Source organism: Cibotium barometz, chromosome 26, assembly GCF_041138505.1.
Source record: "Cibotium barometz isolate CiBa-2024 chromosome 26, ASM4113850v1, whole genome shotgun sequence".
NCBI lineage: Eukaryota > Viridiplantae > Streptophyta > Polypodiopsida > Cyatheales > Cibotiaceae > Cibotium > Cibotium barometz.
Genome location: NC_141071.1, coordinates 27228673 through 27250048, shown reverse-complemented (window position 1 = coordinate 27250048; position 21376 = coordinate 27228673). Strand labels below are relative to the sequence as shown.

The following is a 21376-nucleotide window of genomic DNA, read 5'->3' as shown; positions in this document are numbered from 1 at the left end:
AAGTGCAGAAAGCTGAAAATTCATGAGACACGCGTGTCCCATGAAATATTAGCCAGAGACCTCAGAAAACAGCGCAGTCGATTTTAAAATTCTTAGAGAAGGTCTTTTGAGCTTAAATACCAAATCAAAACTTAAAAAGCTCATCAATTGAAAGATTTGACAAATTTCCCCTGAATTTCGTGATAGGAATCAGGACGTAAAACAAAGCGCCGACACAGTTGGAGTCACAACTTCAAGCGTACCGGCAGGTTATCTTTCGTTTGATAGATTTTTAAGTTTTGTGACTTTTAGTAAAGCTCTATGCACCTAAGATCAGGAGCATACTATAGGTTAGGAAACCCAGCTATTCAAGAAAACCTTAGCAAAATTTCCACAGAGGAGAGCACAGCTAGAACCCAGGGCATGGGACCATACCAAGCAGAGGAACATCTTCCAGATCACCTCTCTGACTCAAGCATGGATACTACATCTTCTTTCCAATCTCAATCGATCGGCGTTGAATTAGAGTATGATGGAAGGTTGCGCTTCCATATGGAAAACGCTCATGGCACTAAGATCTATAAAGATTTTCTTCAGCGCTATGCGGTCAAAGTCGAGGATCATCCCTCTGACGTCGACCCAACACCATGGGTAAATTTCCAAGGAGACCGACTCATGGGAAGGGATGGTAGCATGTATCTTTTGTGACTGAAAATCCGGACGAGGTGGATCAACTAGGGAATCCCATCCCTAGGGAGATAAAGTTTGTTGAGGAGGCACCTCCAGCGCCTGAAAGACCAGGACTGCGGCAAATCAACTCTATTTGGGCTCGAAGGGTCCTTATAGATGATAATACCAAAGTCTTATATAAACTGGAGGAGACGGGGTCTGAGTTTTACTACTTGAGACATAGTCCCCCTGACCACACCATAACAGAAGACAAAGTACTATACGTCTTTGTCGACACGAATGTGGGAGCATACAAGGACGTGATCTTCCTAGATAAATACAACCTAGAATGGGACTTGATGCTCACCAGCGACATAAGGGGATTGACGTTTCAAGGAGTGCCTATAGTAAGGACTGGGGAAGATATGGGAAGTCCTTCAAACTTCGTGTATCGCAACCCCGAAACACCTTGTGATATCCTCACACACTCAATATCCTACCATGAGTGATCCCAAACTTGCATGCTATGTGAGAAAGGGGTTCTCAAGCAAGGAAATATGGAGCTCTCACACTAAATTTAGATATCTATGATGAACCCAAGGTCTGTAGTAATGGTCTTTTTGAAGGGAAGGGGGGTATTTATACAAGAAAGAAGGTGCTTGGGTTACCTCTTAACCATGGATGGGTTTAGTTAAGGGAATCCTTGATTATTTAATATAAAAATAGAGAGAAGGAAAGAAGGTTTCAAACCTTCACTCTAGGCCTCGAGAATGGCTAAGACTAGAGTAAAATATTTTGAAATTACAATGAGAGAGGAATGGCTACACATTCCATCATTATACAACTATAAGAGGAGTGAGGATAGAGAAGAGTGTGAGAAAAATTTGATGGTGAAGCTTATGAGAGTGGTCATGAAAAATCCTTACTTGTGAGATTATCCATTTGAGTAGAAGTTGGTGTAGTCCCTCTTCAATTATTTGTTGTATATCGATGACGATCCTAGAGCGGGGGCTTACTCAATCTCCATTTAATGGATGTGCATGGTGAGGTTTTTTCGACTGAGATTAGAGGGTGTTAGGTTGTTGGCCATGTTGGCTTGGCATTCGCCCATCACTAACATTTATTGACCCTAAGTGTATAGTCACACATAGTGTGAGCCACTCTGTACTATTCATTATCTTGTGCATACAATAGAAGAAGAGGGCACGGCTCTCCCTCGCCTCTTCTATGTCTATGCTCTCTCTCTCTCTCTCTCTCTCTCTCTCTCTCTCTCTCTCTCTCTCTCTCTCTCGTGCTTGCTCTCTGCCTTCGCAGGTCCTTTCTGCTGCCTCTTTCCTTCATCGTGGTATCAGAGCCACGAGTGATGCCAACAGTGTGAGCTTACCATGAGTGCATTGTGGGATGTTTTGCAGCCATTCTTTGGAGATTCTTGTAGGTGTATTCTCAGCCATGGTTGCCCTTGCATTTGCCCACAGATTGTGTGGGATTGGTAGCACATTTTGCAGGTATTTTACAGGTGTGTTTGCAGCCATAATGGAGTGCATGTACAACAGGTTTTTGGTCTGAGTTTTGCCCACTTTGGTGGCTCTTTTGCAAGCCTTGAGCAGCCCTTTGGTTGCCCCTTGCTCCACTTTGGCTTCCCCCTCAATTTCTTGGAGAGATTAGGGCATAATTAGCAAGTCGCTCAGCTAGGCAGTTTGACAGCACTTCAATATTTTGGTCATAACTTGAGCTTGAAGTATCTAAATCCAAAACTTTTTTTATCTAAATCGAGCTGAATTCAAGCTCTATAACTTTGTAGAAGAAGTTATGGACCAATTCAATGTGCAGGTGGGTCAAAAAATCAAAACACAAGGCTGTTTTTCTGTATAGTTGGTTTTGGTCCAAACAGGTATTCCCTTTGCAGATCTACCACATTGCAAGTGGTTTTGGGCTTCTCCATTGAGTGCTTCTATAGCACATAGTGTGCTCCCACATTCCCACATAGGCCTTAATTGAATTTGAGTGTCATCTCTTGCAGATTTGTGTGTTACAACAAAAGTTTTGTTGCGTGTTTTGTAGACATTGTGAGCGTTTGCTCTATGTATGACATTGTGGGTTTTGCATGCTCTATGTGAGCGGTTGTCATTGTCTACGACATAGTAGATTTATAGGGACATGTTGCAGGTACAAGTGGTCTCTTCTCCAACACAGGACATGTATGCATAGAGTGTGGTCTTGACACATTGCTCCTCATTCGACGAGTAGAGCCTCTCATTCGTGTGACCGCACTAGTTTCTACTGTCTACTTGGAGCGCAGGTGATCTACATGATCCTGGATTGCTTTCCAGTGGAGTTCCCTTCTAGTCTAGAGGTTGCATTGCTTTGTGACAGTTTATCCTTGGCGTAGATCTCGTATTGCCAGACGGTGGTGAGTCGTCTTGTCAAAGAGGCTATGCTAGCTAAGGATAAGACTCAGTGTGGGAGTTGTCAAGCATTGAAAAGAATGGTACTTGGGAACTTGTTTCGTTGCCTAAGGATAAGAAAGCATTGCCATTTGCATTGCCATGCAAATGGGTTTACAAGGTTAAACACACATCCAGTGATGCTATGCCTACATACAAGGCTAGATTGGTAGCGAAAGGATTCAAGCAACAATATGGCATAGATTTCAAGGAAACCTTCTCACCAGTGGTCAAGATGACTACATTGCGGTTATTGCTTGGATTGGTTGCTACAGAGGACCTTGAATTGGTTCAAATGGATGTGAAGATAGCTTTCCTGCACGGTGATCTCGATGAGGAGATTTACATGCAACAACCGGAAGGGTTTGCTAAATCTGGCAACAAGGAACAGCTGGTGTGCAGTCTTTATGGACTGAAACAGGCACCCAGGCAGTGGTATCACAAGTTTGATACTTTCATGCATTCCCAGGGATTCAAGCGTAGTAATGTGGATCCGTGTCTTTATGTGAAAAGACCAAGGGATGGACAGCTACTTATGCTTATTCTGTACGTTGATGACATGCTAATGGTCACAACAAAAAAGACATTGCTGACTTAAAGAAAAAGCTGAGCACTCAGTTTGACATGAAAGATTTGGGTGATGCTAATCACATTCTTGGTATGTGCGTTACTCGAGACCGTAAGAATGGTTTGCTACACCTGTCTCAGCAAGAGTACGTGCATAAGGTGCTTGAGCGTTTCAATATGTAGAAGGGGAAGTCAGTGAGTACTCCATTGCCTGCTTACTTGAAGCTCAACAAGAATGATTGCCCTAAATTTGATGAGGAAAAGGCCGCGATGGCTAAGATTCCGCATGCTTCAGCTTGTGGGTGGCAGTCTCATGTATGCCATGGTGGCTACGAGACCGGACATTGCATATGTAGTGGGAGTAGTTTGCAGATACATGTCTAATCTAGGAAAGAAGCATTGGGATGCTGTTAAATCAATCCTCCGATACTTGAGTGGCACAGTAGATCGACAGCTATGCTACCCGCTCCCCTCGGGCGCTTCACACCGCGCCAAGCACACACACACACCCATACCATGCGTGATAGTTCCCGAATCGAACTCACTTTTTTTGTGGAATCTTCCCGAATCGAACTCACACACCTCACTTAGGGTTATACCTTGACCATCTGGGCTATGGTTCGCTCGTGCTTAGATCTTTTCTTTGCTAATGCTCTAACGTTTAGAAAATCGAGTAAAAGTTCTAAACCCTAAACCCTAAACAATTTTCTTAGCAAATTAGAGGAAATAGAAGAGAAGACGGTTCAATGATAAAGTAAAATAGAAGAGAAGAAGGAGATGGAGCCTGACGTGAAGAAGCCTAGATTACACAGACGCCGAGCACTGCTTGAGAGAATTGTATCTTCTACACCTGTACAAGGAAAGGGGCTGGCAGATCCGCAGGTATGGACTTCTCTCCCGTTCCCATCCTTGGACATAATAGCACCGGAACGCTTCAGTGTAGAAGGACCAGATAGGCGCTTCACCTACATGGGAAGAACAGGTTATGCTGAATTCGTCGAAAAGGTTTTGCGCTTATCCCCAAGATTTCCTTCTTACGACTTAGAGGAGCTCCCTGTTGGCCCAGAGAAGCGTTCTCACAGTCCCTTTCAAATAGCAAACCTGTGGGGCACAATGGGTTCAGGTAAGAGTTTCATGCTTGCAACCCTGGCTTGTGATCTGCTCACCAGGTTTTCTTCCACTTGTCGCAGTGGAGATATTCAACAACGGCAGCGTGTTTTATATATTCCTGACTGCCAACTACTTCTAGAGTCGCCCGACATGAAGACAGAAACCGTTCGGCATGCTCTGGGTTTAGCATATGCAGATGATGATGAGGTTTTGTCACGTGTTGACTCAATTTCAGATGATGCATCAGCCATAGCTTTCTTCAAGGAGGAAGCCAAGAACGGTGTCCTTATCTACTTGTTAGTGGATCAGGTCAATGCTTTTGAAAATAGTCAAAAGGATAGCCAAGAGCAACAGAGGATAAAGTGCGATTTACTCCGTTTTCTGCACTCCTTAGGTGTCATGCATGTTATTGTCAAAAGTGCATCTGCCAACAACAACAATGCCCAAGAATGGTACAGGAAGCAGCTGAACCAAGATGTTAAGTTTCACCATGGTGGCTTGGACGATGAGGAGTATGCCAGCTGGAAGATACATTTCTCTGCTTTTTGTGGCCAACCCACTCCTTTAGCTAAGTTAACAGAGGATGAGGAGCTGAGGGTAAAGGATGCTACGGGATGTGTTCCGCTTTTCTTGAGATGTTGGAGTAACAGTCATGATAGTCCTTCTGATGCATGGCAGCTGTTCATCATGTCACGTGAGATCATTGCTGCTGGCGTGGACTTGCCAAAATACATAAAGAATCAACTCCACAATGAAGAACACCTACAACAATTTCTACTTGACATGTACTTACAGTTCATGACTGGAGGTGCAGTCATTGCAACACCAGAGAGCTATGATTGCAGGTATCTTTACTTTGACCTTCCAAGTGGAACTGGCCGATGCATTTGCGGGGTTTACAGAGATTTGATTGCCCAAACACTCCAAATGCATGGCAAATCAGTTATCAGCCAAGGCCAATGGCAAATGGTCATTTCTTATGAGGTAGCCAAGCAAAATCCAAACCCCTCGGTTTTGGGCTTTATGATTGAACAAGAGATGATTTCAGAAATTCTGCAGAATGGTGTACCTTTGTATGGGAAAAACATCATGAATTGTACAAGCATTTCTTACTTCAAGTCAGGTCAAGAGGAACATCTGCCTATTCAAGAAGGATGCGTACTTTATGTACCACATGCATTCAATTATGGGCGTGTGAATGCTATCATCAGACAATATATAGTGTCTAGAAAGGAAGTGTATGATGGTACCTCCCCCCCTGACCCAAAGGATTTGCCAAAAATTTACCATGAATTGCAACTCCAGGTTGCAGGTCTGCAAATAACCTTGGGTAGCCTTGCAAGTCATCTCAATTCAGAAACCCAGTTTTGCTCTCCTGAAGCATTGAAGGTGTGGTGTCCTAACAAGGACTTGAAGGATGTTGGAAAATGGTTTATCTGGTATGTTTTGCAGTCAGAGATGGACAACCACACACGGGATGCGGAAGACTTGGCTCCATGTATGTACGGGAATAAGGCTATAACCGGCAGAACCAGGGCATCAAGGATTCAAGAGGTGGATCATGTGACCAGGTTTTATGCTTTGGAAGATTATGAGCCGAATTTGAAAAGATTAAGGAGGGTCCTGGATGCAAAGACATAAAACTTTTCAGAATCTCAATAGTCATCCAACTTCCAAGGGAATTCCATAAAACATTGAGCTTTTTGGTTAGCTTAGAAAATGCCTTTCATATTACTTTCAGAATCTCAACATTCATATGAGGGAATGCAATGAAGCATTGGGATTCCTTTAGAGCTCAGAATATATGATGATTCATGCCTTTCTGCTAACTGGGGCTCAGGGGCTTTTCACACTGTATAAATGGTTTAAAAGCATTGCTTGCTTTTGGAAATCTTCATGGATGTTCCCAGACTGCCACTGCCAAATCTTATAAATTTTATTTAGACCTTAAATTAAAGATGAGAATTACAAAATATAGCCTTCGAGCACTCGCTTTGCCTATCTCTTCATTGTGCTACAAAAATTGATAAAATGTCGGCGAGGTTTGCAACGCATGATTATTGATGATAGGTGGATTTCATGGGAAGGTAGCCGCAAGCCCAAGGGTAAGTTGTTTGAAGATTGCATCTATGAGGCAGTATTTTGGCATAATGCGGAGTGCATAGTGGCATTTATGGAGCCTTTGATTGCCGCATTACGCCTTAGTGACTCCGAGGGATGCACCATGGGAAAATAATATTTCAGCAATGAACTAATTTCCCTAATTTCCTTTTCATGAAAAAATCAATTTCCTTCATAAAAATAGCTAAAAATGGCAAAAAATGACCTTTATTTGGCCCTAAATCATCACTAAAAATTTTCCTATGAAATTTAAAGTGATAATAATGTTATTCAAGGTATAACTAATGCTCCATAATTATCTAAGTGAAATGCATTATAATTAGCTATTTTCCCCTTAAGAAAATCATTAAAATAATCATTTAAAATGCATTTTCTAGCCATAAATGAGTCCAATTTTCAATGTGAAAATTACTATGTGTTAATTACACTTAAATGCATTCTCTTTTAATATAAAATCATTATATGCATTACTTACATAAATATGGCTAATTTTTGAGTATTATATATATATATATATATACACAAATACATACATACATTCGGACGTTTATTTGGACGAATATTCTGATGGTTTTTTGGATGATAATACCGACGAAATCAGCGACAAAAAACCAGTAAAAAAAATTTATGGCATGACATGGTGCATTTAATGTAGTTGAATGCACCATGTCATGCCATGTAACGAGTACTCTACCACTGTACTCTGTTATCACCTAATAATGCACAAACGCTTTCGACGAAACAATGAAACATAACGACATGGCCATTAGATAAAATACCTGCGAACAAATATGGATTCGACAACAAAGCAATAAAACAAAATTACATATATTGGCATCATGAACATGAGGAACAGTGTTTTTGAACCAAAAGCATGACATATTGACAATATTTGAAGACCAAAAACCATACATAAATGACATCGTTCTGCTACCAAAACCATATGCAAATAACATATGGCAACGATATACAATAACCAAAAAGAGCCATAGTACCAAACCATAACGACATGGCCATATAAACCAAAACCATAGCATACTCGATCTGGAATAGGTCCCTGCAAGATAACACCATAGCACCAAAATGCATGTCCAATTACAATGCAAAAATTCGATACAAACATAGCACAATTGAAAGTGTTGTGATTTGAGATCTTACCCCATGTACGACGCGATCTTTCTTCGCTTGAGAAATCTTAGGAAACTTCGTCATCACTTCATGCGCAAAGACGGTGTGGGTGATTTGACGAATGCGGGTCTTCATGTCGGCGCCCACGTCGTCCATGACGACGACGACCCCATCTACACATGTGTATGCCCTATTGTCGTCGTGGGGTTGTGGTGTCGAACTATACCGCCGAGAAGAGGAGCGTGAGCCCACGCTTTGAGGGGTAGAGGCTGTAGAATCAATTGGTGGCCTTTCACGTGAGCCCACGCTTTGAGGGGTAGAGGCTTTGAGGGGTAGAGGCTGTAGAATCAATTGGTGGCCTTTCACGTGGCATCATCTCCTCCACAACATCCACCACCACCCCCACTTCTCCTTGAACGATATTGACGGCTATGATTAGTAGACCGTCGTGATGGTGGGCTTTGCATAGTGGGGGTTGGGATAGTCGTTGTGGTGCCCGACGGTCCCACGCTCGGTGAGAGCATGCCTGCCATCATAGCTCGTTGCTCTGGTGTGGCTTGGGATATAAAGTCCTGAAATTGTTCGGGACTCATCATAGTGGGAGTATTAAGTGTGCTTGGTTGTGGTGTGGGATTCGGTGTTGTGTCCATGATCTACACACACATGCATATTCTATTTTAGTGTGTATACATGTGTGTGTATATGTATATGTGTGTATGTGTATATGTGTGTATGCATGTGTATATGTGTGTGTGTGTAGATGCATAGTTTTCTTTGATGTGTGTATGTGTGTGTGTGTATGTGTATGTGTGTGTGTGTGTATGTGTATGTGTGTGTATGTGTGATGTGTGTGTGTGTGTGTGTGTGTATGTGTGTGTGTGCAAGCAAAATCAACAAAGCAATTAAAGAAGCTAGAGTATTAAATTGAAGAAACAAACAAGGGTAATGGTTAGTGCACTTACATGCCCAAATTTGAAGAAGATGATGCTCGATGTCGGCTCGACGTGTGACAATGCGTGCAATGTATGTGCCGTGAACCAATGTGCCTGCAAAACAAACATAAAACAACAAAATACAAACCAAATTAGTGTGTGTGTAGAAGCAATTTTAGGAAATTATGTGTGTGTGTTTACATACACACACACACACACACACACACACACACATCTACACACACATATGCACACACCCACACATGCTATGGAGAGAGGGGAGAAGCGTAGGAGTCATTGTGAAGGTGGGGGGAGCATGGCGGATACATACCTGGAGGCGCTCTCTCCTTGCACAACTTGAAACAAGTGAAACAGGGGAAAGAGATTTCGGCTGGAAAAATTTTAACGCCGTCGCTTTATCCGTCAGAAAAAACATCGGAAATATTATACTTTTCGACGCTTTTTTCGATGCTTTTTTCGACAGTTTTTTCGACACCGTGATTTTTTCAAAATTTGAAAATCCCTCCCATGCCCTGTATTTGAATCAGTGGCGCCTACGACTTTTTGTTTGAATTAGGCCGACTTTGAAGCACGTAAAATATATAAAGGAACCTACCTTTGACATTAGCACACATTCCCACAATGCCGCTTGAGCAATGGAGAGCGAAAATATTGCGACTCATCTACATCGATGAATTTGGAGGAGAAATCATTGTGCCCATGTGCACGATGCAAGTACCAAATTACTCGCAAACGGAGAATTTGTAATGAGCATTGCAAAAAATGGGGGGTATTTCCAATAGAGCGCCTTGAACCACTGCTTACTGGGGCCAAATCAACAAACACAAGCAATGAAGAGACTGCTGATCTCCAACCGGAGTGAGGTCAACGAGCACGGCTAAGTATTGTTGAAGAGGATAATCCCACAATTGAAGAGAACCAAATTTATGAGACCGATATGGATGAAATGATAGATGCCTTCTATATTACGGACCATATAGGAGAGGACGAACTTGATCGTCCCACAGAGCCTATTCATGACCTTTCATCCCATTTGCAAGAGTGTCATACTGAGCATACTTCCAAGGAAGAGGTGGAATTAAAGAGGCTTGCTCGTCTACCACTTTATGTTGGTGCTCGTATCTTTGTGCTGTGCACATGTCTCTCCATTTTGAACCTACAATCAATTTTTGGATGGTCGGATACAAGCGTATCTAAACTTTTTGCGTAAGTGCTACTTTTATCCATACTTTTATCTAAACTTAACGGGTTGAGAATAAATAATGTCTCTAAGAGATGTATGTAAACAGATTATTAAAGGACCACATTTTGCCGGAGAAGAATGAGATGCCCTATAATCGAAGTCAAGCAAAGTCGATCCTAACAGATATTGGAATGGACTTCAACTCTTACCATGCATGTCCAAATGACTGTATTCTCTTTCGACACGAATCCAAAGATATCAACGAATGTCCAAAATGTGGCAAATCACGATATAGACAAGATGTCCAAGGAGAGCGAGTTCTTGCAAAAGTGTTAAGACATTTTCCCATAATTTCTCGTATTTGCACAATGTTTAATTGTAAGCGTATTGCAGCGTTGATGTATTGGCATAAAAATAATAGATCAACTGATAATATTATGCATGTTCTAGCAGATTCTCCTGCATGGAAACACATCGAAGAGAAATGGGAGGACTTTAAGAGTGAACCTCGAAATATTCGATTTGGACTAGCAATGGATGGTGTGAATCCATTTGGTCTTTGTAGCTCAACCTGGAGTACATGGCCCATATGTCTTGTAAACTACAATCTACCTCCTTGGTTAGCAACCTTGGTTAGCAATAAAGAAGGGGCACAATCTACTATCTTTGATTGTTCCAGGAAAATACAAGGTTAAGAATATGGATGTTTATTTACAACCCTTGGTTGAAGAGCTCGAGCTATGGAGTGGCATACAAGTGCATGATATGTCAAGGAAATTTGGACAAAGACATGCAACCATCCGCGGAATCTTAATGTGGACAATGCATGACTGGCCAGGCTATGGGGAGGCATCAAGTACATAATTGTGCATAAATGTTCATCTGTATAGAAACATTGACTTTTCATAATTTATAATAATTCATATGTATTTTTTGTAGGATTCACTTACTCTGGACAACATGCATGTCCCATGTGTGGGCCTAGATTGGATGCACGGTACTCTAAACCTTTGCGAAAGATAGTGTATGAGGGTGCATGACAATATTTGCCCGAGGGCCATCCAATGCGGGAGGGGTTCCTAGGAAAACCTCCCTCCATGCTCCATGTTAGTGATTGGAAGCGTACATGGGAGCTGGATCCATCTGTGGCACCCCATGGGATGAAAGGACTTTCTATCTTCCATAACCTACCATATTGGGGAGATCTACTAATAAGCCATCTGATCAACCCTATGCACATTTTCAAGAATGTGGCTGTAGTGTTGTGGAAGACAATCACAGGAGATAAGGATACCAAAGGTCAAAGAGACGATTTGGAAGAACAGGGCAGGATGCAACATTTATGGGCACAAAATAGACCTAATCGCAAGGTGTTTTTGCCAAAAGCACCTTGGGTATTAACCAAGAATGAGGAGAAACAAGTAAAGAAGTGCATCCAAGACTTTCACACTCCAACTGGATGCATGCACTGTTTGAAGGGGCATTTACTAAGGATGATGAGCTTTCAGGATTGAAGTCACACGATTGGCACAAATTTTTACAATTTGTGTTGCCCGTAGCAATCAAGGATTGCCTCATAGAGGACATCAGGAACACCTTATACAATTTGTGTTGCCCATAGCAATCAAGGATTGCCTCATAGAGGACATCAGGAACACCTTATACAAGATTAGTGCTTTGGTGTGGTGGATATCACAAAAGGAGATACCAAGAGACACATTGGAGAGTGCACAGCTAAACAGCCTTGAAGCCATTGCCATGGTTGAGAAGTTCTTTTCATCCAGTGTGTTGACAATACAAATGCATCTTCTGGTCCACATTGTTGATGAGGTGCAGGTGGCAGGAACAGTACATTCTCAATGGATGTTTTTTCTAGAACATTTTATGAAGACATTAAAGGGCTTCATCCGTTAAAGAGCACGGCGAGAGGGACGTATGGCCATGGGGTGGCTAGTACAAGAGTCCCTGGTCCACATCACAGAGTTCCTTGTAACAATGGATCTTGATATGCCATGACTATGGAGTCAAGATGAAGATGATCGAATGATTGGTGAAGAGTCCCAAGGAAAGGGAAAAGTGAGAACAATGGACGTCTCCATGCGTGACAAGGTGAATAAGTTATGTATATTGAACTCCCAGGTTATGCAAAAATGGATTGCAAAGTATGATGAAGAAAGGAAGGAAAGGGATCAAGCTTGCCAAAGATTCAGACGGAATCGCGCAACAAATAGACTTCCATATCCTCCTGAACTTGCTCAACTACCATAGTTCCCTTCTGGCAGATGGCTAGACCAAGGAGTTGAAGAAGCTAGAAGAAATGGGGAGACAATAAGTGATGAGGAGCAAGAACTTGCTTATGGATGTGATCATCATGTATGTAACATACTTTCTTAATATTCTATTTATAACTTTTGATTCCTTTGCTAATGACATTTTTGTTAGAAGTTACTATATCTTTGTGTACAGTATCAAAGATTTGGTGCACTATGGTCACGTGGACGTCACTTTTGAGTGGAGAAAATAGACAAGAAATGGACAACATTTGATTGTGGTGTGAAGGCCAGCTTTGAACAAGACCTAGAGAGTAGGTTAAGCATAAACGATGACAACAATCTAAATAGAAAACTTGAATACTTTGGTACCATCCAAGACATAATCAAGGTTGACTTTAGAAAGTTCGACATGTTCATATTTGATGTGAGGTGGTTTAAGGTGGTCACTCAAGGACAACAATCAACTATACAAAGAGACAAGAGTGGATTGATTCAAGTGGACTCCACAAAGGTATGGACAAACCAAAGGGACACCTTTGTATTACCTGAACATTGTGAGCAAATTGTCTTCAAGGTGGACCCAAGAGATCCAAAGTGGCTATTTGTAATCGAAGTTGCTCCACGTAAAAGACAAATCTTTGAAGGCATGGAAATACAAGAAGTACTTGATGAACCTACACTTCCTAATGATGGAAGTGACATTGTTGATGCACATGATGGTGCGAATGATGATGAGCATGATGGCACAAATGAAGAACCATAACAAGAACAACAAGAATATGAAGAACTACATGAAGGAATTTTGATTGAGTTACAAGAATCAATGTCTAGACTATCAAATGATGAGGGACCCTTTGAAGCAGAGATGGAAGATGAGCTAGAGATAGATGAAGATCTTGAAATGGATGGACCACAAATGCAGTTACAACTAGAAGGTGACTCTGATGATGATGAAGTCTCTCCAATAGACAATGAAGATGGAGAGATATTTTTAGAAATTGATCTTTTTGGGATGAGAGATCTTAATGAAGATGATAGAATCGATGAAGGGCTATGATTCTTTTTAAAGAGTCTAAACTCTAAATGAAGTGTCTTTCATTAATATAATTTGTTTAATACTCCTCTCTCTATCTCTCTCTCTCTGATCTCTCTCTATCATGAATAAAAAACACTAGTTGAACCACTAGATGGATTCATTGAGGGCATAATGGTTCTAATACTTGCTGCTCATGGTTCTAATACTTGCTGCTCATGGTAATCAATGAATTTAAGGGAACACAAAAGAAATTGCACCTCTTTCTACTTCTCATCCTTCTTTTCCTCTTTTTTGCTGTCCTTCTTGGGTTCTGGGTAGAGAAGCTTGGTAATCTTGTTGCCACTTTGTTTATTGGCAGTTGAAAAGAGCATACATGCATCGACTTTGCCCTTCACCATCACCTTTTGGTCCTCAAACTCTATAGTCTCCACCCCTTCACAATCCAACAGTGATTTGTAACAAAGAGCATAGACCGTCATTTTTTTAAGACCATCATGTTCTTTTCATTACCATTTCTATAAAAGAAATTGCTATTACCTATTTTTTATACAAGCCACCATCTATACAAGCCATAATCCCTTCATAAACTAAGCTCAGTTATGCAAAGTGTATGATATCGATGCAATTGTGGATTATCCAGGTGAACCATTTTACACATGTGGATATATTTTTTATTTGGATGTTAAATGAAATGCAAGATGAAAGCAAGCAAGAGAATAAAAAGGAAGATTTTTGAAGCAAGGATTCACTAATGAATCATGCATATCATGGCGCAAATGTGGATTTTATAATTACTCATTTGCCTTGCATAAATATTAATTAATAGATCATTTGTCCTGCACAAATATTACTCATTACAAATAATATCCAAGTACAGTGCCACAATATGTAACGTTAATTGATACAAATGAATCAAGGCTCAAAATAATAACATAACTGCTTGAGAACATCTAGAAAATAATGAACCAAGGCTCAAAATAATAATACAACACAATCTCTAGTTTAGGGTATGAGATATATTATTATGAGTGATAGGAAACCTCTAAAACATAGGGGGAACCTCTAAAACATCAAAAATGCCTAAAAAACATCCATAAAAGAAATTTGCTTTTTCGACGGTTTTTTGGACGCTTATTCTGACGCTTTTTTAGACGCTCTTTTCGACATTTATTTAGACGCAATTGTAGACGCCAATTTCAACATTTATACCGATGACGATTTGACCGTCGAAAATAGCCGTCGGTAAGTGAGCTTCTTCTAGTAGTGATATATATATATATATATATATATATATATATATATATATATATATATATATATATATATATATATATATAACAACGCAGTTTTGATAAGCTCAAGGTAGCTATTGCTACTGCTCCAATACTAGCTATTGTGGATCCACGACGTAAACCGTTTGTTGTGGAGACTGATGCTAGTGCTATAGCTATTGGTGCAGTCTTAATTCAAGACGGTCGACCAATTGCTTTTGAAAGTAATCTTGAAGCTTAATGGGGCTCAGCAGAACTACTCTGCTTAGCGTGAGCTTTTTGCTATTGTACATGCTCTTAAGAAGTGGCGTCATTACTTGTATGGTGCCAGCTTCGAGGTACTATTTGATCGTAAGGCTTGATGGGATGAATTTCTTCAAGACTTTGATTGTACGTTAAGGTATCGCAAAGGACGATACAATGTGGTCGTTGACGCTCTAAGTCGTATGCCTAAAGTGGAAAGTCTCTCATTCACGGAATTGAGAAGTGACTTGCTAGCATCCCTTCAAGGTAAATGTGAGCATGACCAAGCCTATGGGCAGGTATGGAATATGGTCAAAAGAAGGGATCCCTCACCAACACCAAGTACAAACGATGCAATGTCCACACACGACTCACCTATTACTAGTGATGAGTTGAATCGATGGAAAAATTTTACCATCGATAATGGGTACTTACTCTACAAAGGTAGAATATGTGTACCCCAGGACACTGACACACAGCACCAAATCCTTTATGAGTGTCATGATAGTCCCAGTGCGGGTCATCCAGGGATACGTAAGACCTACGCGCACATACGTTGACACTTTTACTGGCCTAAAATGCACTTTTACTGGCCTAAAATGCACCATGATGTCCAGGAATACGTTACGCATTGCCAGAAGTGTCAAGTTAATAAAGCTGAGCGCCTGAAGGTAGGTGGGCTTTTGCATCCTTTAGAGATTCCTAATGGAAAGTGGGAAAGTATCTCTATGGATTTCATTGTTGGATTACCAACTACTAATCGTGGCCATGATGCCATTTGGGTAGTGGTTGATCGGCTTACTAAGATGTGTCGATTTATTCCAACTAAAACCACGGTCAAGACTCCCGAATTAGCACGGCTATTCGTGGATAATGTTTATCGGCTATATGGGCTACCAGCCAACATAATAAGCGATCGCGATAGAAAATTTGATAGCCATTTTTGGAGAGTTGTATTCAAGCGGTTGGATACAATGCTCAATCTTAGTACCGCTGATCACCCTCAGACAGATGGCCAAACTGAGCGGGTGAATCAAGTACTTGAGGATATGCTACGAGCATATGTGAGCAAATGACAATCTAATTGGGAAGACTATGTTTCCATTTTAGAGTTTGCTTACAATAGCGCTAAGCATGTGACTACTGGTTTTAGTCCGTTTATGCTTATGTATGGCTTCCAACCTAGGTCACCTGTTTCGGTGGGGTTAGCCAATGAGAAAATTCAACAAGTGAAGGATTTTCCCCAAGATCACATGGATATGTTATGGGTAGCTCGTTAAAATGTTCAACAAGCTCAAGACCATTACAAGAAGTATGCGGATGTTCATCGAAGACCAGTCACCTTTGAGGAAGGGTAACTAGTTTTTCTTTGAGTCCCTGAGAATTCGCAAAGTTTAAAGACTGGACTAGTACCAAAGTTATCGCCCCGATTTTGCGGTCCATTCAAGATTCTCAAGAAGGTTGGCCGCCCTGTTGCCTACAAGCTTGAGCTTCCAACAACCTCGAAGGTTCATCCTGTGTTCCATGTAAGCCGTTTGAGGAAACGACTATTTACAATGATGACAATGTCATTGATCCTAGACTCTTGGTTGAGTACACCGAACCTCCAGTTCAACCACATGAACCTGAAAAGATACTCGATTACCATGATCTACGTACACGACATCATGTTTGTCGCCAAGTACTCGCCAAGTGGAAGGATAGGCCTGACGAAGGATCCACTTGGGAAAACATTAGTACGCTAAAGAAGTGGTTTCCTACTTTTGTTTTCGAGGACGAAAACTCTTCCAAAAGAGGAGAGTAATGTCAGGACAACGGTCCTATCGAGAGCTCAACCGTAATGCCAATAGCGGGGCACGGCCTTGAATCTAGGGCATCTACGGGTTCAGGGGTCAAAAATGAGCCACAAGTGTCGAGCCAAGGTGTTAGCACACAGAGTCCGGGATCAAGGGATCATAGGGCGGTCGAATGTTAAGTGTGAACGCGAGCTAGGGTTTTTGTATAAAGCCAAACGGGCACTAGGGGGTAAGCTATTCTTGTATGGTTGGGTGGCAAAGATAGAGCTCTCACCCCTATTTCAAGAACCGTGCGAGTAGGGCACGGACGTGTGCACAACACGCAGGCCGAGGCTGCACTGGTTATGACAATATCTTTAACAGCTTGCCTTTTAATACAGAGATCATCAATGGCAATTTCTATGATCTGAAATAGCCTTCCAAGACTAATTTCTTCCAGATCCACATCTGCTTCATTGATGAACTTTAAGACAACTCTGGACAATGCCTGAGGTGGTTTGTGAATGAGAGCCATTTTATTGGCTTCAGTGTGATGCCCATGAAACTGATTATCTATATACAATGTTATGGGGATTATGTTAAGATTTGATTGTACCATAAGAATATCAATATTACCTGGAATTTCTGGTAGATCATTAGTATTAGTGGAAACCTGCTGTGAGGCCAAAAGCTCAGCCAATTGTGCCACCTTTGCAGTGAGTTCATCAATTTTTTTCTGTTGCTCATCACATTTGTGCATGAACTTAATGGCAAGGGGATCCAAAGAGTTGGCCTGTGGAGTTTCTGGAGTACTTGGGGAAAGTTTGAATTTTCCCTTTTTAAGCAGTGTTTCTTGAGTGTCCTTATGTGGAAGAGAAGTGGAACATGCCAACCCCCGGAAAAGACTAGGATAGGTGTGGTCAACCAGAAGAGAGATCATGCCGATACATTTGTTGAGCAGTGCGAGCATGAATTTTGCCCACAGCTAGTTGTTGGACAAAATTAGGGGGATTAATCTGGCCTAAGAGTTGGTAATACTGAGCTTTCTTAACCTTTTGACTAAGATAAGTGCGCTGAGGTGGAAGCTCAGGATGGAAGAAGAGTTGGTAATACTGAGCTTTCTTAACCTTTTGAGTAAGATAAGTGCGCTGAGGTGGAAGCTCAGGATGGAAGAAGACTGAAGGAACAGACTGCTGAGTGGGGGAATCATCTGTGGAAGAGGATGAGGTGGAAGCTCAGGATGGAAGAAGACTGAAGGAACAGACTGCTGAGTGGGGTAACCTTCGGATATCACAGAGCTGATCTCTATTAAAAGCTTCAAGGGTTCTGTTGTGATCTTCATCCTTATCGCCCACAAATTCTGCACAGACTGCTTCAAGAAACCTATATGCGGGTGTGGAAGATCCTGGTGGGGGTTCAAGAATAGCCATTCTGGGTTCCCCAAGACTTTCCCACCCATGGGCCAAACTTCCTGTGAAAGAATTTGCTAGAATTAGCACTGCAGAGGCTTCATTGATTCTTCTGAGAGCTACAGTTTGGTATAGCCAAGCAGATAGATAGCCAATGGCATTAACTGTTTCTAATCTGGAGAGATGGTCAAAAGAAAAGGCTGTTACATCACCAGATTTAAACACATACAATTCAAGACTAACAACAATATTTTGATTCATTTGCCTGGTGGCAAAATTTTGATATTTGCTACTGCCTCCCTGAAATCAAGAAGAACCAGCAAAGTCTGGTTTAATATCTGCATCATTCATTCCTGATTCTTCGTGGTCAGAATCAGAAGACCAAGGATTAATTACTTCCGCTAGACTAGGTTTTCTCACTGGAGGAGGCCCATATCTGTCTAGCCAGCATTTCCAGCCATCTTTAGGAATGTTGATTTCCCATACACCACTATAGGGATAATTTTGCCCAAGCTGCTCTGCTGATTGAAATATTCGCAATCTGGATGAGATTCATTAGCCAAATCTCTATTGGTGTGCTTAAATCAAGGTTTATAGCCACACCGTTCATCAGCAAATGCACTAATTGCAGGTAACCAAGAGCCACAATATTGTGCAGGAACTCTAAAGCCTTCTTTTAGAGGATCATATGGTGTTACCTGAATACTAGGCCTGGCAATTGGTAATTCTTTTTTGTTGATGCCTTATTTCTGCCTCTTTCTTGGTGTAGAGGATGAGGCTTGATCTGGAGCATGGAGTGTGAGAGCAGAAAGGAACTGGCTTTCCCATTGATCAACTACATCAACTTCAGCTTCTACAGCTTCTGCTTCTTCTTCTTCATGTGCAAGTGCTCTTTTAATCAGAGACTCCTCATCTTCTGCTTCTTCGGCACCATCTCTATGTTGGGCCCAATGTGTGCACTCATTCATAGAGAGCACTTTCTTTTTGCCTTTAGCTTTTTTTATCAATCCTTGCCCGATATAGAGGAGCATTAAATGGCTTTGGGAGATTGATTTGGGAAAGTTGAGCAGGCTCAAGTAGTAAAGACATAGCTTCTTCAGCTTTTCCTGGCTGGGATGCAAGATGCTGTTGGATAACTTCATTAGCTATGTTAAGAACCTTCTGTACCCGTTCTTTTGTTTCAGCAGTTCTCTGTTCCACTGCTTTATACAGAAAATCAATTTTAGTTGTTAAGGCCTCAAGCTGTTGTTGGTTATGGATTTGAGCAGCCCTATAATATTTACCAAGATTACTTGTTAGTTTCTTGGTTTCTTTGCCTAATTCGAGAAGGGCTTTGCTTTGCCAGTTGATAGCCTTCATTTCAGGAGTCATTGCCTCCTGACTGTACACATAAGGGGCAGCTTCAATTTCCTTGTTGTAAATATTAAAGGAAAAGGCTTCTTCTGTGTCAAAAAGCACCATCAGATCTGCACTGGACTCTGTCTGAAGGAGCTTTCTGCAATGCTTGCAGTATGATCTCTCTCTCTCTCTCTCTCTCTCTCTCTCTCTCTCTCTCTCTATATATATATATATATATATATATATATATATATATATACTCGGGCCATTCTACCCTACCCAAACGAATGGACCCAGGGTCAAACCCTGTCATCCGTGGTGTGTGAGAGTGGTACTAGGCGCTAGCCCGAGTGACCCGGACCATTCTACCCTGCCCAAACAAATGGACCCAGGTTCAAACCCTGTCATCCGTGGTGTGTGAGAGTGGTACTGGGCTCTAGCCCGAGTGGTCTAACCCGAGCCATTCTACCCTACCCAAACGAATGGACCCTGGTTCAAACCCGTGGTGTGTGTAAGTGGTGCAATGCTTGCAATATTGCATTCCTCTAAAGGTGCTTCCTCAAAAAAGAAATGTACAAGTGGGAAACCTTATCTTCACAAATCAAGAGCTTGAAGTTGTAAAAGCTTAGAAGGAACAAGCTCATGACGCAATAAAGGAGTACCCTAAACCCTAAACCCTAAACCCTAAACCCAGTGTCAATATGCCATTCGGCAGGACATTGGATATGCTCCCTTGAAAGCTGAGAACAGGGGATCATACTAGAATGATCATCAACTTTAATGATAATATCCTGAGAAACAGAGGCTTGTTTCTCAGCAGAAGTCAACTGGCCTTCATAGACAGCAGGCATGCCAGTATTGATAGCACGACCAGTAAGGCTATAAGCTACTTCGATATTTAAGGCCCCATGCAACATATCATGACCATGTAAAATAATACCTAATTGAAGAGCTTTAGCAAAATAGGGATCAGTTAAAGCAATCGAGTAATTAGGGCGTATTTGGAGATACATAGGCCCATCAGACAAATTACCTTCAATGCCACCAAGGTATTGATGGTCTAAGGTTTTATGCCTAATATCTACAATGAAGACAGAAGCTCTCATACCAATTTGACAGGATCGGCTTTCACACATTCAATTTCTGTTGTGTTGCAGACTCAATGAGATGCTTATAGACTGGCTTAGAAAGAACTAGAAGCAGGTTTATAAAACATATCCTTCAACATAGAGTTTGGAAAAAGAGAGATGAGATACAATAGAAGACCTATAGAACATTTTAAAATCTAAACAAGCCAGAAATGTTGGGCTTATAAGAGATAGAACACTTCTTGGAGGTGTTAAGACTAAACAACCAGGAAATACTAAAGAGAATCACAAACATAATTACAAACAGAAAGAGCTCTATTATCATGGAGAATGTATACAATGGTCAACAGTGTGAGAGGATAGAAAAACTAAGAGAACTGGGAAAGAACTCCTGCCCTTGTGGTTGGCACAAGGGAGATTTATATAGGTATACCATGAGTGCGGGTGAGTGGAAGGTGAGTTGGAAAGATAAAAAGATGGGTTCGATATACAGTCCAACCGAGAGCATTTTGTATGTGAAACGTGCGGATGATGTACATCTAATCATTGCTCTCTATGTCGATGACATGTTGCTCACAGGACCACATGAGAGTCAAATTGCTGATTTTAAGGTTGATTTGAATGCCTCTTTTGAGATGTCAGATTTGGGGCATTTGCATCATTATTTGGAGATACAGTTTAAGCAGTGTGATGGAGGTATTGCTTTGTGTCAAACAAAGTATATTGAGACATTCTTGCGTAGATTCAGCCTTGAGGATTGTAAGCCTATTGCTACTCCTATGAGCCCCC

General features: G+C 41.4%; 1 protein-coding gene, 1 long non-coding RNA gene and 1 pseudogene across 2 annotated transcripts; 1 reads left to right on the top strand and 2 right to left on the bottom strand.

Annotated features, from left to right (window-relative positions):
* Positions 1-7700: 7700 nt before the first annotated feature.
* Positions 7701-8311, bottom strand: LOC147623829 (uncharacterized). The gene is made up of 2 exons (XR_015269214.1): positions 8049-8311; positions 7701-7947 (listed from the first exon to the last, which is right to left on the bottom strand). It is a non-coding gene; the product is annotated as an uncharacterized LOC147623829 (long non-coding RNA).
* A 69-nt stretch (positions 8312-8380) lies between these two features.
* Positions 8381-21078, bottom strand: LOC147623827 (uncharacterized). Its single transcript, XM_086820804.1, has 3 exons — positions 17389-21078; positions 8985-9064; positions 8381-8590 (listed from the first exon to the last, which is right to left on the bottom strand). Exons 1-3 carry the CDS (start codon positions 17720-17722, stop codon positions 8381-8383), a joined length of 624 nt encoding a protein of 207 aa, XP_086676930.1. The 5' UTR covers positions 17723-21078.
* LOC147623828 (uncharacterized) lies at positions 10153-13190 on the top strand (annotated as a pseudogene).
* Positions 21079-21376: the final 298 nt, after the last annotated feature.